Raw genomic sequence first — 15,690 nt, forward strand, 5'->3', positions numbered from 1 at the left:
CTGCTCTTACTAGTCATCGATACTCAACTAATACTCTAGGAATAATCTTTTTGTCACTCACCGTAAGTATCCAGTTTACTTTTATCTAATTCTGATATGTTAGCCAAAAAGCAAAAGTATAATTATGATTATACAATAAATGTTCATAGTGTCTTGATTTTTAGTGTAAATTTTCATAAAGTGTTCTGGTGTTTTAGTCTGAAAATCTGGGAACCCTACATATGCAGGCTAGTTTATTCAAATCGTTTGAGTTCCTCGTGTCTTTTGTGTGTTTAAACGTAATAGAAGTCCATGAATGTGCTTATGGAAGGCTGTCTTAACTCTATCACTTTAAACAATTTAAAATAAATAAATAAATAGTAATATATTTTATCCCACTATGGCTACCCTTCTTTATGCTATTAGAGCTTATTGTGCGTGCCCGTATACCGCTAGCGAATGAAGAGTGGTTTGAATGGGGCAGTTCACCTTCTGGAAGATGAATGTAAGCTCAAAGTACGGAATTTCACATCAAAACGGCATAAAATATTGCAATATTTGTCCATTTACAATCTTACAATGACATGAGCGTTTGTGTAACTTTGCTAGGAACTTCTGTTAAACTAGTGTTATTTGAGAGGGAGACATAAGACCCTCTGTATCACGAAACCAAAAAGCTTAGAAGAAAACGGGTAGCCTTTGAGGTGTGCGGTCGTCACCATCAACCTTCCCGTGGATCCACCAACATCCTAAACGAAATATTAGAAACACACTTGGTGGGCGCTATATATGCTAAGAGTCTTTATGGATGGTAATGGCAAAAATAATGTTGAAGTATAATGTATCTCTTGGCTAACTAACACTTCGCCATCATTTATACAACAACTTTCATCTCACACTTCTAATCGGAAATTTATTTATTTATTTATTTATTTATTTTCGTAATGACTAAGTTGGCAATTCAACTACTGTCCGGCTTAAACCTCTTGACGTTTAGCGAAAGCCAATGACACAAAAGAGCGATATTGTCGAATTTCATTTCCTTTCGTGTACAAGTATAACGTGAAACGTTTCTTTCGTGAAACACGGATGGGGGAACCAAGTAAATGTTTCAAAGCGAGAAGGTGAAATAATAAACACTCATTTAGATTGACTTGTATTTAAAGGAGCAACCTTAAAATAATGAACCGCTGTACGTAGAATCATGCTTTTCTCCACTACTTATTTAGAAACAATTTTCTTTTTATTTTTTTCTAAACGTACACGAATATTCTATTAACAAAGATATTTTTGAGTGCAAATAATATTTCTCCAAAGCGAATGGTTCCAAAATAGACGCCGCCCGTCTTAGAATGGGAATAGAATTACAAACAAAAACGAATCATTGAAATATTAAACTAAATTCTCCGAAGCATGGAATATTAGACAACCTCACTAACTTTCATTGGATATTGTAAAAAGGAGGACATACCTTGAAAGTCAAGAGATTTGAGCCAGACAGTAGTTGGCAAATGCTTAACAAAGCTGATGTTGGCAATTAGTTAAACTACTATTTCCCATGTTCGGTCTACTATCTGTGTTGCTAGGGATAGTGGATTCTTTGAATAAGCAGATACAAAGAGATGTATTTAGTTTTGTTTTTACCTTGCTGATATATTTACATGTGTTAATGTTAATAAAAGTATACAATGTAATTTTTCTTTCTTCTTTCCAGGAGATATTCCACTGAGCTCAAACTTTTCCGAAATTTGCGAGTGTGGTGAACTCTGCCCTACAGAAGCTACCGATGACGTTGAGGAATTACACAATGACTCTGGAAAGACTTTTAATACGGACATACAAGAGGCCTTTCCGTCCAGCGGCGAGTTTGAACAAATTCCTACGCAAGAGATTCCCAGCAGCTGGCCAGATCCACCTGAAACATCGTCATTTACACTCGTCAACACTCCAGTAGTGTCCAATGTATCGCAAAGCGATAACAATACCAGCACTGAAGTTAACACATTGTTACCGACAACTCATGACACTACATCTGATAATGTTTCCGTTGTTGATAGCATGAATTATACACGGTTAGAAGCAACAACGGAGTCTACGCCTGCTGTTGGTACAATATCGAGTTTTTCAACAGAAGCAACTACAACAAAAGGTATGACAACAGTATTGAATGTTGTAAACACCGCGACAACTGTTAACGCAACAGAAGTAACGTTACAAGAGAATAGAGTTACAGCGCCTCCTAGCACTGTCCCAACAACAGTTCAAAGCTTTGCGACAAGCAAATCAAAAGTCTCATATGACAACAACATTCAAACGTCAACAATACAACCAACCACAATGAAATCAACAACAGTTAATACAACAATTGATAAAAAGAGTGAAGACTCAAGTACCGTCCAGCACCCATTTGCAGCTCAGACAGAAGGTAAAAAAGAAAAGCACCTGAGACTTAACACAGAGAAGAAAGCCATTGGGCAAATGCAATTCACCATTCACCATCCAAACGACAAATCAAACAGTGAGAATTCTGTGCTCAATTCAGAGGAAACTAACTTTTATGTGCTCGATCGTAACACCCTCTGGGGACTCTTGCGCGAAGTAGTGCATGTAGAGCTCAAAGAACAGGAATTAGATAAAAACAAAATCAAATATGATTAAACAATTATTATGTACATCCAAAATTCTAGATATAAAGAACAAAGGTACACGAAATACCCAAAAAGATTAAACACTTGAATCATCTTTCATCAAACTAAGACAATCTGTGAGTGTAGTTGAACACAATTATTTGTCTAACAAATGAACATTTAATAATGGTTGAATACCAAAACTGATACGCATGTCTCAAAAATACTACATATGTCAAAAAAATAAATTTTAAGAAAATACTCCGAGCCACAAGGAGAAAATAACAAACATTATCAAGATGCAAAAGTGCAAGTAAACAAAAACAATGAGGAGAAAATAACAAACATCACCAAGATGCAAAAGTGCAAGTTAACAAAAACAATCATTTTTGCGAAGGATCATTTTCGGTTATCAAACGTTTGACTATATACCGTTATGTGCAACTATAGATAAAGACAGTGCAATATAAATACACTTGTGACATTGATAATTATGAAAAAAGTAAACAAAATTTGAGTTTTTGTTTTCCCTTTCACACAATACACTATTTCTCATTATTTTCTCTTCACACAATTTTTAGGCTCTTCTTATTTCTTGTTAAACATCAAATTATTTCATTGCAATTCGTAGCTTTTTAATAAAATTGACATATGTTAAAATCCACTAAATTATTTTAAACACGTAATTACAGTGGAATTCAGATTTAGAGTTTCCAAGTTTCACGTTCGTCCGATTTTTACATTCAGTATTAATGATTTCGTAATTTTGTTCCGCTAAGGTAAAGTACCTTAATCTTCAAAATTTATTTTTTTAAATTAGACTTTTGTATGTATTTATTGGAGTCTACTTAAGAAACGTACCTTAATTTAACATGCTTCTAACTAGCGAAAATATTTCCTTCAATTAAAATTTTAGAGAAGCGAATTAGCTACATATTCTAGAATGATCTTCCATTTTAGCTATGCTACAGAATCTACAAAAATAAGGTTTGAATATGAATGAGGATATTTATATTAAACTATTGTGTCTAAATTAGCAGGAGTACCCTCAACAGGAATCACGACATAAAATGAGTCATTGGAATTTTAAGGAGACCCAAAACGATAGTTGAAACTAGTTAGAAACTAAAAAGTTACGTAAAAAATCTAATTTATGCAAGAACAGCATGTTGTAATCAATGTCATATTCAGGCATTGATCATAAGTATAGACTAAGCGTGTTATATGATGCATGTAAAAGGAACAAGCCAAATGATATCGGTACTTGGCTCTGAAGCTTAATTTTAAAATCATGTAATGAAAAAATATTTTATGGGAGGAAAATTTCAAGCTAGCGCGTACCAGAGTCAACTCTATAGGCCACGGGCATATTCATTTTCAGTGGCGTTTACATATTACCCACTGTTGCTAATGCTTCATAGTATCTTGATGATATTATGCTAATATTTAATAAGTAATCGTATTCTAAGTTTGCATCAATTAAAGACTCAAATTTAATTGTCCTCGGGAAAACGTTATATAAGGATTCTACTGTAGTTTACGTGAGTAAATTATTAGCTTACGAATAGTTGCAACCTATGTTGCTTACATAAGAAAATTCTAAAACAAAGGAAATATACATAATTTTGTTGAACATGGGATATAATTCCATGAAGATTATGTTCGTTTACTACTTCATGTAGTTTTGAATTATTTAATTTATAAAGGATGTTCTTTCTTCCTGTGCAAGCAAGATATATACATGTAATATTATTGTATATACATATCGAACTGACTATGTCTAAATTTAATTGATAATTACAAAACTTGTGTTACTAATTTAAGTTATTAGTTATGGTAATAAGTTGCTATTGTAATGATTAATAACTAAAAAGGTTTAACTGTATGATTGCACATATATAATTTCTACTATTACTATTGTACTATAAAACATTAATTTGGAAGGGTAAATAATTTTTATTTTCTTATATTTTAATTTATGTTCTTAACTTACCTTAATTTTTGTGTTCAGTTGTATAGATTTCTAATTAATCTGATTTATAGATACCTCTTGAAGATCTATATAATCAAGTTATTAATCTTACATATAAACTATTATAAATAGAATAAGTGAATTGATTGCATTTATTATCATATAGGTTTGACGTTATCAATCGATTCAAAAAAAACTATACTTTGGCAATGTAATAATAGTAAAACAACTACAAACTTTGTACATCAGGAGAAACCTATTGTCTTGGAAGCACTATAAGTGCCATCAAAGCAATATTTGTTTTCTTTGTCTAAATGAACGCATTAATTTACAGCTCTAATATATATATATATATATATATATATATATATATATATATATATATATATATTGACAGTTCGACACTATTGAATTTGTTTTAAACATTTTATAAACGACTCGTACAGTAACAAATAACAGTGTATGGAATGTTTGGGTCTCTAGCATTAATGTTAACATACAAAATATAGTATGATTAGCATTAATAAGTCTGAGTTAGTAAATAAGGATGTGGAAGGACCATCTATATCAATGATAGTTACAAAAATGACTTTAACTTGTTTTAAAAATGTAATTAAAAATATCCCTGGTAGTAAAACAAAATTACACTAAAGCTTCCTTGTCGCTGTACAATTATCGTACAAGTCCTCGGTGAGAGACCCAGATTCCATTCTCGAAGGGAGCTTATGTAGTTTGGGTCTTACGTTAAGTTTTTGATCCATCTCTCATATGGCCCGGAAAAGTAAGTTAAACTTCAAACTAACCGACACCTACTATAAAGTATATTTCTCAGATGAGATAGCTAATAGCTAATAGAGTTCATTAATAATTGACAGTTTCAATCAAGATATGCATGGAATATGTAATCTCTTTTGTGTTACCTTGTTGAAATTGTTTTGAATTTCGCCGCCATTAATATTTATATTGAGAATTAACATTATCTGATAATGCAACTGTCCCGGGATATATTATTGAATCTTAACCTTGAATAATTTCCGAATCTTCTGGCGACCTTCAGCGCCTTACGTGTGCTTTAGATCCCTGTAACGCTTAGTTACTGAAAAAGAAAAGTTGTTAATGTCCATTCAATTTAGGACTGATTTAACTCAGTTTTCTTTCAACTTTGATAACAGAAACGCTAGTCTAATAAGCATAACTTGCCAAAGATGTTTACCAAATCATCGTAACTTAATGCTAGTCATAACTTAAGTTATATTTGTTTTAAGATATCATTTATTAGTATGGCATGTATTTTTAATTTTGGTGACATACTTAATTTTGGTGTGTTCTACTACTACTAATAATAATTGTTCATAGTGGTAATTTATACTAGATTATTTATATATTATTTATACTAGATTGTTACCAAATAGAAACTAAAATTATTAGTAGAAAGTATGTGTGATATAAAACGCAAAGATACGTTTGGAAATATCTATAATAGAATCTAGTGAAATAAACGTGTACATAACGTTGTATTATGATGCATTTACGTATGAAATATTGATCATGACGTTTGCAGATTTTTCGTGAAGAATATATTTGTATTTAGTAAAACTGTTGTTAAAAATGTGCCAACGTAACTGACATCGCACGATGAATGATCAATTTAGGTATGAGTTTCAATTGATGCTACCGAACGCAACCCAACTATTACACGTACTAAGTAAATATGTGAACATTATAAAGAAGGTGTTCATTTACAGAAAAAGAAAATGTAATCATGTTTACATTTAAGACTTCTATGATAGTATTTAGTCATTAATTAAATGACATGTAAGTGAAACTACAATTAGAGAAGTCTTAACTGGTATCATGAGAGACATTATCAGGAGAACTGTATATCTTGAAAGTGTCTGGTATGACTATTTACAATTGCAGTTGTTTCCAATCAATTGTGCTCAATAGTTAGTAGATCGCTCAGAAGAAAAAACTGTATAACATAATGTAAAGCAACAATTGTGTTTATACTTGATAATCATTGTAATTTTACCGAATATTAATAGCAAAATATTCTAGTATAAAAATAAAACTCAGATGTAGACAGCCGTTTATCAAGGAAGAAAGCTAAAATATATTTTACAGCACCTTGATCACAGGACAGATACATTTTTGTTTCATCTATTTTTTTAAAATCAAGTACGAAATTTAACCAGTAAGTAAGCAAAATTTCGAGTAAATTTGTAATAACAGGAATTGGCTATTACATGTTAGTAGAATCGAAATATCTAGAGTCAGTGTAGGTCTTACCTTTCGACGAAAGTGTGTGTAAATTCGATAAGGCTGTTAAGGTTCTTGCTTTTCTCATTAAAGAAAATTAATCATTCCAGTTATAATAATTTAATTAGTACACAGAACTAAGTAAATATACGTTGTTCATCTTCAATTTTGCTTTTCATAATTGTATCAGGAAACCCCTACTCATAATACATTGTAGATTTTTATTTCAGAAAACATTGTTCTATTTTTACTATATACTTGCAGCTCTTCAAAGCTAACTCCATTTTACTTCTGTTGAACATTCATTTCTGGTGTAACCATGTCAAATTATTTTCATCGCTCATACAACCAACAAGGGAAGTTCGGGAGAAAAGCACTCATCTGCAGATAAACTAAGCATGGCATTTGAAGGACCAATTTATGCAGATTACAACAAGCTAATAAAATTCCTGTACGGTTGAGAACTGTTCTAGGGATTCAACTTGGAAGTTTATATAAAAAATGAGTTTAAACGCGTTAAGTACAACATGATTAGTAACGAATATTGACATACGAATTGAAGTCTATCGGAGGTAACAGAAAAAAAACTGTTTTGCAATAATTAACTGGTTTGTTAGTTAAAATTAAGCACTATACTGTTCACAATAATGATATGTTAGAGATGAAAATTGATCACTGTTATTCTTCTGTTGTATGAAGAAATGACACAGGCAAAAGACTTCCTTGCACCATGAATATTTTATATGTGCAATTACGTTGCACCCGTCAAGGGAACAATTCGCATTACCAAAGCGAAAAGCAAATTCGACAAGTGATTCAAATGTATATAATTTGTTCGGTAACCTGCCATGTGAAACGCAAACTGAAACAATCGATGTATCGCTGTGATCAGAACTGATTCATTAGCATGGACACGAACTGTATTAGATTGTTTCGTTGGTACATCATAATGTCCGAATAAAGAAGTTTCATACGATGTACAAATCGCCGACCATAATCTTTAATTGGTTAGAAATTAAACACTTCAAATGGTTGTACAAATCGTGTGCAGCTCTTTGGCATGTTCTCAACCATTACGACTTTGCCATCCGTCACCCAACTTGCAATGGACAATTTGTCTGTGAATGGATCCCAGTTAAGGAGTAGTAGCAAGTTCAAACCATCAAAACTGCATAATAACGGTAGGTTGCTAGGAGGTGCAATCGTGCATTTAACGTTGAATCTCTCGAAAAGTTCTCAACCGTACAGAAATTGTCTTAGCTTGTTGTAATCAGCATGAATTAGTATTTCAAATGGCATGCTTAGTTTCTCTGCAGGAGATGATTTCTCCCGAACTTCCCTTATAGGTATTCAAGTGACATCGTCAAATTATTTCTAGATGTACCATAGAAACTTGACACAAACCAGGTCCTTCAACTTTTAGAATAAATCTGAAGTCGGTAAGCTTACACCAGAGCTCAATTAATAGTGTACAATAACTTTAAATAACCCTATTTAAACCATAAAATTGAGAACAGTACTCAAAGTTTAGTTATATGGTTTTACTTTCCTTTTTCTTAACAATTTTCACACCTTATTTGAAATCAAGTATTCGTATATTTCATAACATGGAGAAAAATGAAGTTGTAACATTTTTAAAAAATCATATTAAGAAATCTATTATTTTAATATTCTTGTGTCATTTCTGGAATAATTAATAAATTATATTACATTATTATTTATTAATACCTTGTTTGACAGTAGTGTTATAGATTTGAAAAATCACCACAAATTACCAATGAGTTATAAGAAGAACTGGATTTGTTCATTATCCCTGTCAGTCTTGTAAAAAAAACTACTCAACTATTGCTGTGTGTAACTTCATTGAAATTATCAACAGAAAACCATAAGAAAAATACATTTTGAAAGCCTGTACATATTTCTACATTCACTATCAAAGAATGTGCAGTATAAATTTCGTAAAAGTTGTTATCTACTTTAAAAAAGAAATTAGCAGTTAGTCAGGAGAAGAAAAAGCTCAATTTTAAACTCTGTGTCATATAGCAATGAATTATGATACGGAGCACACACTTTTTGGATTCTCCTAAATGCGTGTCTGGGTAAAAGTGATTGTTTTCTGATTTCAAAGAAAATTTATAAAAGATGTTCTCAAAGGAATATATCAATCTATAGCTATTTTGTTATTGTTGATTAATTTGGAATTAATATCATCTGAAATTCAAGTTTATCATAATAATTATTTTCATTCTGGAACACAAAACAGTTTATGTTTTCTACTACAATTCATTGTTTTAGGACGTAGATACTTAAGTAATAGTATTTTCTTTCCCTCAAGTATGAGTAAAATTTTGAGTATATTTTAAACGAAAAACAATTTTATTATGTGTAACCTACTTTCACAATAAAAAATGCGAGTTACTTTTAATAGTATAAAATAACACCATTTGAGCAATTACTATAAGGCGAAGAAATGCAGGTATAACGAACAAATTCAGATATGGTATTGTATCTTATACTGATATTTTGTAAGGTAATTACAAATGCGAAAGTCAGTTATCTAATTATCGTTTTATAAGGTGATCATTTTATTATCAAGTGACCATTTTATTATCATTATCCGTAATTATGAAGTTATGCTTCCCGAAAGAACACTGATTATGAATTCATTTCCATTCTTATATTTTATACTTATATTCAAATGTTTATGTTTATATTTTATACTTATATTCAAATATTCATGTTCATATTTTAGTTAAAAAGTTTGAATATTTTGTAATGAATCGGAATTTCATTGTCCAAACTGTCAAATCAAACAATTTTTTTTTCTTAGAGCTGCAAAACACGGATTCGACTATTTGAATCACTAATTAATTATATTATACGAGGTATCTCAAGAATTTGTCACTATATTTTGGAAAGAGACTCCTCACGTCAAAATAAGATAAAACACATTCATATGGACCTGTGGTCAAAAATGTATAGTTTCATAGTTATAAGGGGCCGAAAACGTCAGAAAATGAACTTTAAAGATCCATAGTTCCGCTACTATAGGAGCGATCGTAGTCGGCTCAAAATATCACTGAGGAATTAGTATGTGAATTATCCAAATATTCATCTTCCAGAACCTCTGGTTACTTGCACAATCATTTTTAGAGAGGCTGGTTGGGAGTATTTGATCACTTTCCACCTACCTCTCTAAAATTTGGTATGCAAGGATAAGAGCATTCTTAAACATGGATTTTTGGATAGTTCACGTAGCAGCTCCCCAGTGATGTATTGACCCGACTGCAATAGGACCCAGAGTAACGGAGCAATGAACTTTTAAAAGTTCACCTATTTCACGTTTTCGGCACCATATAACTTCGCAACTATGAACTTTAAAGCACTTTTTTTAAAAAATATTTTGCTGTGAGGAATCTGTTCGCAAATTATAGTGATACATTTTTGCAATACGCTGTATACTTAAAAAAAATGGCAAATTGTCTGTCTCACAAAGCAATTCTGTGTATGATCTTCGAAACAAAAAGACGACAAAGTTATCGAAGATAAAAATATTATGACATACGAGAACACATTGCAACTCATATTTTCATTCACAAATAAGTAACTACCAATGAACAAACATATAAGTTTGAATACTAATGTAAATAGCATTTATGTTATAAAAACAAGCTCACTATTGTGAAGTTTTTTTTTTTTTAAAAAAAGGAATAAACACTTTCTTTTCTTTAAAAGAATAATCATAGACTTCCAAAGTTTTTATTGTAATATCTATGTGTGTGTTTTTAATAATAAGTAAAGAAAAGATGAAAAAAATATATATATACATAACACTAAGATATCGCCTGCCATGAGATAATTTATTTTTATAACAAATAATAATAATTACCGTTTGCCAACTTCTAACACATTGAAAAAAAAGAACTATTGCATTTTTGTGTATGTTATGTAGTGAATAGTATAGAAGATTATAAATATATTAAGATGAAAAAAAGTGTCATGTTGGAAGCTTAACACCACATTTTAAAGTTTAAATAAATAAATAAAAAAATAATACAGAAATATACCAAAAAAAGATGTACTTCCAATATTGTTTCTCAATTTTAGATTTAACAGTAGAAAGACAGAGAGAAAGAAAGGTGATTGTAGATAAAAAGATTAATAAAATAGCCCAAGTGTTAATGTAATTTACTTGTTACTATCTTGATATGTAAGGAAAATATATAAATATATATGAATACCTTTGTATCATATCAGTGTATTATATACATATAAATAAATTAATAAAGAAAGATTGTTCTTTTCGCAACACTAGTAAAGCAAATGAGTTATATCTGTGTGGCAGGAAAAAAAATCACACGAATAAATTTTTTTATACATTTATTGGTGTTATTTTTCTCTATTTCCGACACTATTACCCGTACCACTTTTTCATAAAATTTCCAAGTTTAAAAGCTCTTTTCTTAAATTATTAGATATACAGTTGTTCGTCTTAGTGCAGATATACAGTTGTGTGTCTTTCTATGTTACTAACCGCTTGACTACCACTACGTACGCCCCGTACGTAGTCGAGAATACATTCTTCCCTACCACTACTGTGTGCGCAAGGAAAGGTGGCTTCTGACAGTTGCGTAGAGCACATGGAGTATTGGAGGCGCTGTTGTCAGAGTCTCCGCAACAGAGAAAGCAGCTCTGGCGACAATCTTAAGACGCTTAACAAGTCGTCTCAACTACTGGCAACAGCGCGGTCAATGACCTTCGTTGCCTAGCAATAGCGTGAAAGCATACTGCTGTGATTGGCGAACAATCCTCCTTGTCGCTTACAACATGTGCAGCTATCTGTCAGAGGCCACCTTTTAGTAACTCGATAGTACGTACGGCCCAAACGTAGCTGGTTCCAACATCTGAAGAGGAAATTTTCTTGCATGGAAATGGCCACGAAAACGTACGAATGATACTAGTCGAGGAAGACCGAAGTCTACGTGTTGCTATGACATCATTAGAGCACGTGACCTTTGCAAGCAATAAGTAAGCACGATCATTATGCCATCTCTTGTTAAGATTACAAACCCCTTCTATTTAATGGTATTTATGAGACGTGTGTCTTGTTCTAGAACATGGAGGAAGAGAGGGTTATATTCGTCAGATTATGTTGCAATGAATCCAATGCTCTAACCACTATTCTACAACAGTCTCAAATGTTAATGGCAATAATTTTAAAACAATTATGGTATTAGCAACTAATGTGTTTGATTATTTGTTTGCACTATTTGTTGCCTAATGCTATCCTCTTAGTAGGATTGTGAGGTTCTGCATTATCTACAGGGCTAGGATTCAAGGGGTTAATATATACGCAATTTTGATACGCATAATTGAATAAATATTCCTTAACAAGTTCTATAATAGAATTACGTACAAGTATTCTTTTTCTTATAATATGTCCATCTGGTATTTTAGTTATTTGTATACATTGCCGAAAAATAGCTCTTTTTACATTTTGAATCTACAGTATGCATTCGAACAATATGAATCTTATATTGAAACCAAAAGCTATTCCTAATACGCTGAATCGATATTAAAAGATAATAGTAATGAAACGCTGATTCCACATTGAAAATCACTCTTTGCTATTTATTATCGATTTCTCTAGGAAGTTAAATAACGAGTGTACATAAGGATCGCAACTTTTCAAATGCCCACCATTTCTCTTCTAGTAATTTGGCAGCACTGACCGTTACACGATTTTCATCTGTTGTCCTTGTGGTTAGTAGTCTCTTAGTTCCAAATAGCCCATGATCGTCATCTGTTTTATATATGGGTAGGAATGGAGCGCTTCACGGCAGAACAGCTTGTTGAGGAGAGTTGATTTTGAGTTTAACGTCCCGTTCAGCAGCGAGGCTACATGAGACGTGGACCTACTGATTAACGTGGAATCCGAACCACATGAGCTCCCGCCGGGAATCGAACCCGGGCCTCCCACGCCAAACGCGCGTACGCTAACCGCTTAGCCACTGAGGAGCTCCAGAACAGCTTGTTGTCATAGTGGAAACTTCCTACATAGCACAAGTACGTCCACGGGATGTCCGAGACTGAGCCCGCAGCGGGCGACGGGACATCCCGGAATTATCCGAATGTGCTGCCGGGACATCCACAGGATTTCTGCGAGAGATTCAGATGTTCGCTAATATCCCGGGATACGGGATATTCAACGGGACCACGAAGTGATGTCTATTGGTTTTCTCTCGGACCTCCTGTCCCATCTGGGACGTCCCGTGGACATCCTACATGGGAATCCTTCAGGACGTCCCATGCAGGACGTCCATGGGATGTCGTCTCATTGTCCCGATAATCCCGGGAACCGAATGGGATGATTGGGATCAAAATGGGACATCCCACGGACGTAGTGTGCTATGTGGGATACAAATGTGTTGTGCAGAAACTGTTCGCAAACTCTCTGGAATATTTGGCCAATGTAATGGACCCAATAAGTCGAGTGTCATTAGACTGATTGCTAAATTTCGAGAAAATCGGTTTGGATGTAAACATTGCCACACACGATTGCGATGTTTACCACAGAACGACTAACACGAGGATGCCCCGAGAGTTTAATGTTGCTGTAAGTCCGGTGAAAACTATTCGTTGACGTTCACAACATTTAAATATTTTCCAGAATCAACATGCAACGGATTCTGAAAGCAGATCTGCACCCTTGGGTCACGTTCAGCGCTGCCAACTTACCGGAATAGAAATGACGGGAATTTTAAAAGTTGTGTTCCTTATGGGACACCCTATAATAGAATATTTGATCACTTCAGGGCAATGTATATAGAGTATTACAGGTAGCACATTCTCTGCTATCGAGAGAAAAAATTACCCAGAGTTCCTGCGCGATGTGACGTCACGTGGAAGAGAGCGCGAAATAAATACATTATAAATCAATAGTGCGAGGTGTTGATGCATCAAATTTTTAAAGTGTAGTTTATTGCTGAGACAAAAATGAATAAAAATAATAATAACTGTGCTGTTGCACAATGTCCCAATTGGGGAAAGAAGACTCTAGATATAATGTATCACCGTTTTCCAAAGAAATTGTCGGTACAACGAGAATGGGTTTCTCGGTGTAAACGTGCGGACAGAATCAATGTAAACAATGCACGTGTATGTTCTATTCATTTCTTACCCGAAGATTATGAGAGAGACTTACAACATGAGCTTCTTGGGTTACCTGTAAGAAAAAAACTCCGACCTGACGCAATTCCTTCTTTGCACATCCCAAATTAGCATGGAGATGAATATGTTGTTGAGAGCACTAGTACAACGAACAAAAGTAAACAGGTAAGAGAAAATAATTTATTTTTAAATGTACATAATTTAAAAGATATCTAAATACCTAGAGCCTGGGCGCCGATTCTGGGAACGGGAGATAAAGTATGGGCCCCAAGTTTGCTTGTTCCTTCCGAAACTAGATATATTTGCTTGCATTTAACATATCTCCTTGAAAATCCTCCGCTCCCCAACAACCAAATCCGGGCTCGATTCCCGGCGGAAGCTCGTGTGGTTCAGATTCCAAGTTAATCAATAGGTTTTGTCTCATATAGCCTTGCTGCTGAAAGGGACGTTAAAATCAAAATCAACTCAACAACAATAATTTTACAGAATTCGGCGCCCTTGGCTAGGGCTTCATTCCGTATCGGTCTGCATCAACGCAATGCAAAACTCACTTTTTAATTTGCGATATTTGATATCAGATCTGATTTTGCGCTATGAGTCACTGATGCATATTTTAAGTTCGCGATCATTTTGGCTATATTGAACTGATGCACAAATTGCCGTTTGCGACCTGTAGCAGTAGCTCGGCATTATTTTAATTTTTAATTTTATTTATTTATTTATTTTTACAAAACAGACTCACTATCAAAAGTTCTTAACACATATTTTGCGTTGCGTTGTGGTCAGAAATTTTTGCGAAGACTGATTCGAATTGGTGGAAACAGTCCAGATAGGGGTTTCTCAAACTTTTCCACAGGCGTACCGCCAAAACATAATTATTATACTACCATAAGCCATATGTGCCACCGAAAGCGGCTCACGTACCAAATGTTGTACGCGCACCACAGTTTGAGAAACCTTTATGTAGACTAAAGTTTTGACACATACGTAATTAGGAGGCACGCAAAGTAGAAAATATATTCCACTCTTTATCAAGGTGTGTCTTAATACTGTGTTCTAATAGGCCTATAATAAATAAGTAATATATTTAATATAGAGATTATAAGTAATACACATGAAATTATGTCATTATATTGGACAGAAAGCATTACCAAAGTTGCATATTAAAAAAACAAAAACTGTGTGATATTTCTAATTCCGTGGGGCGCGGTGGCTCAGTAGTACAGCGTTCACCTCTGGTGCTTGGGGTCCCGGGTTTGATCCCAGCCCCCACCAAGTGAACTTTGTGGTGGACAAACACCGTGTGCGTGGGTTTCCTCGGGGTTCTCCCGTTTCCTCAAACTTTCTTCATTCCACCATTTCATTCATTACTGATCATCACCGTCTCCTTTAGCCTCACCGGCATAAACGTGGAACGTAAAATCAATGATTTAATTTCATTTCATTTTTCTAATTCCGAACGCTGGATATAGAAAATACCTATTTCCCTGTTCTTTTTAAAAATTTTATTTTAATGTTACTCTTGATCGTGAATAAATGGGAATCTAGAGTTGTCCTGGACGAGATCTACACGAAACCTAGATTGAACAGCTATCCCACGCATCACGAGTTTTTTTTTTTTTTTTTTAATTTATTTATGGGGAAATGTAGGCTATATGTAATTAGCCAAAGCAAAGATTGCGT

The 15,690-nt window shown here is 33.6% G+C and overlaps 1 protein-coding gene across 1 annotated transcript in view; it reads left to right on the forward strand.

Moving 5' to 3' along the window:
* LOC145678735 (C3 and PZP-like alpha-2-macroglobulin domain-containing protein 8) overlaps positions 1 to 11,215 on the forward strand; it is a 1,617,316-nt gene extending 1,606,101 nt beyond the window's left edge. The window contains exon 27 of the mRNA XM_081749186.1: positions 1,694 to 11,215. Coding sequence (XP_081605312.1) covers positions 1,694 to 2,637 — 944 coding nt within the window. The 3' untranslated portion in view covers positions 2,638 to 11,215. The remainder of the gene's footprint in view (positions 1 to 1,693) is intronic.
* The last annotated feature ends 4,475 nt before the right edge of the window (positions 11,216 to 15,690 follow it).

This window comes from Thermobia domestica, chromosome 2, assembly GCF_964235325.1.
Source record: "Thermobia domestica chromosome 2, izTheDome1.hap1.1, whole genome shotgun sequence".
Taxonomy (NCBI): Eukaryota; Metazoa; Arthropoda; class Insecta; order Zygentoma; family Lepismatidae; genus Thermobia; species Thermobia domestica.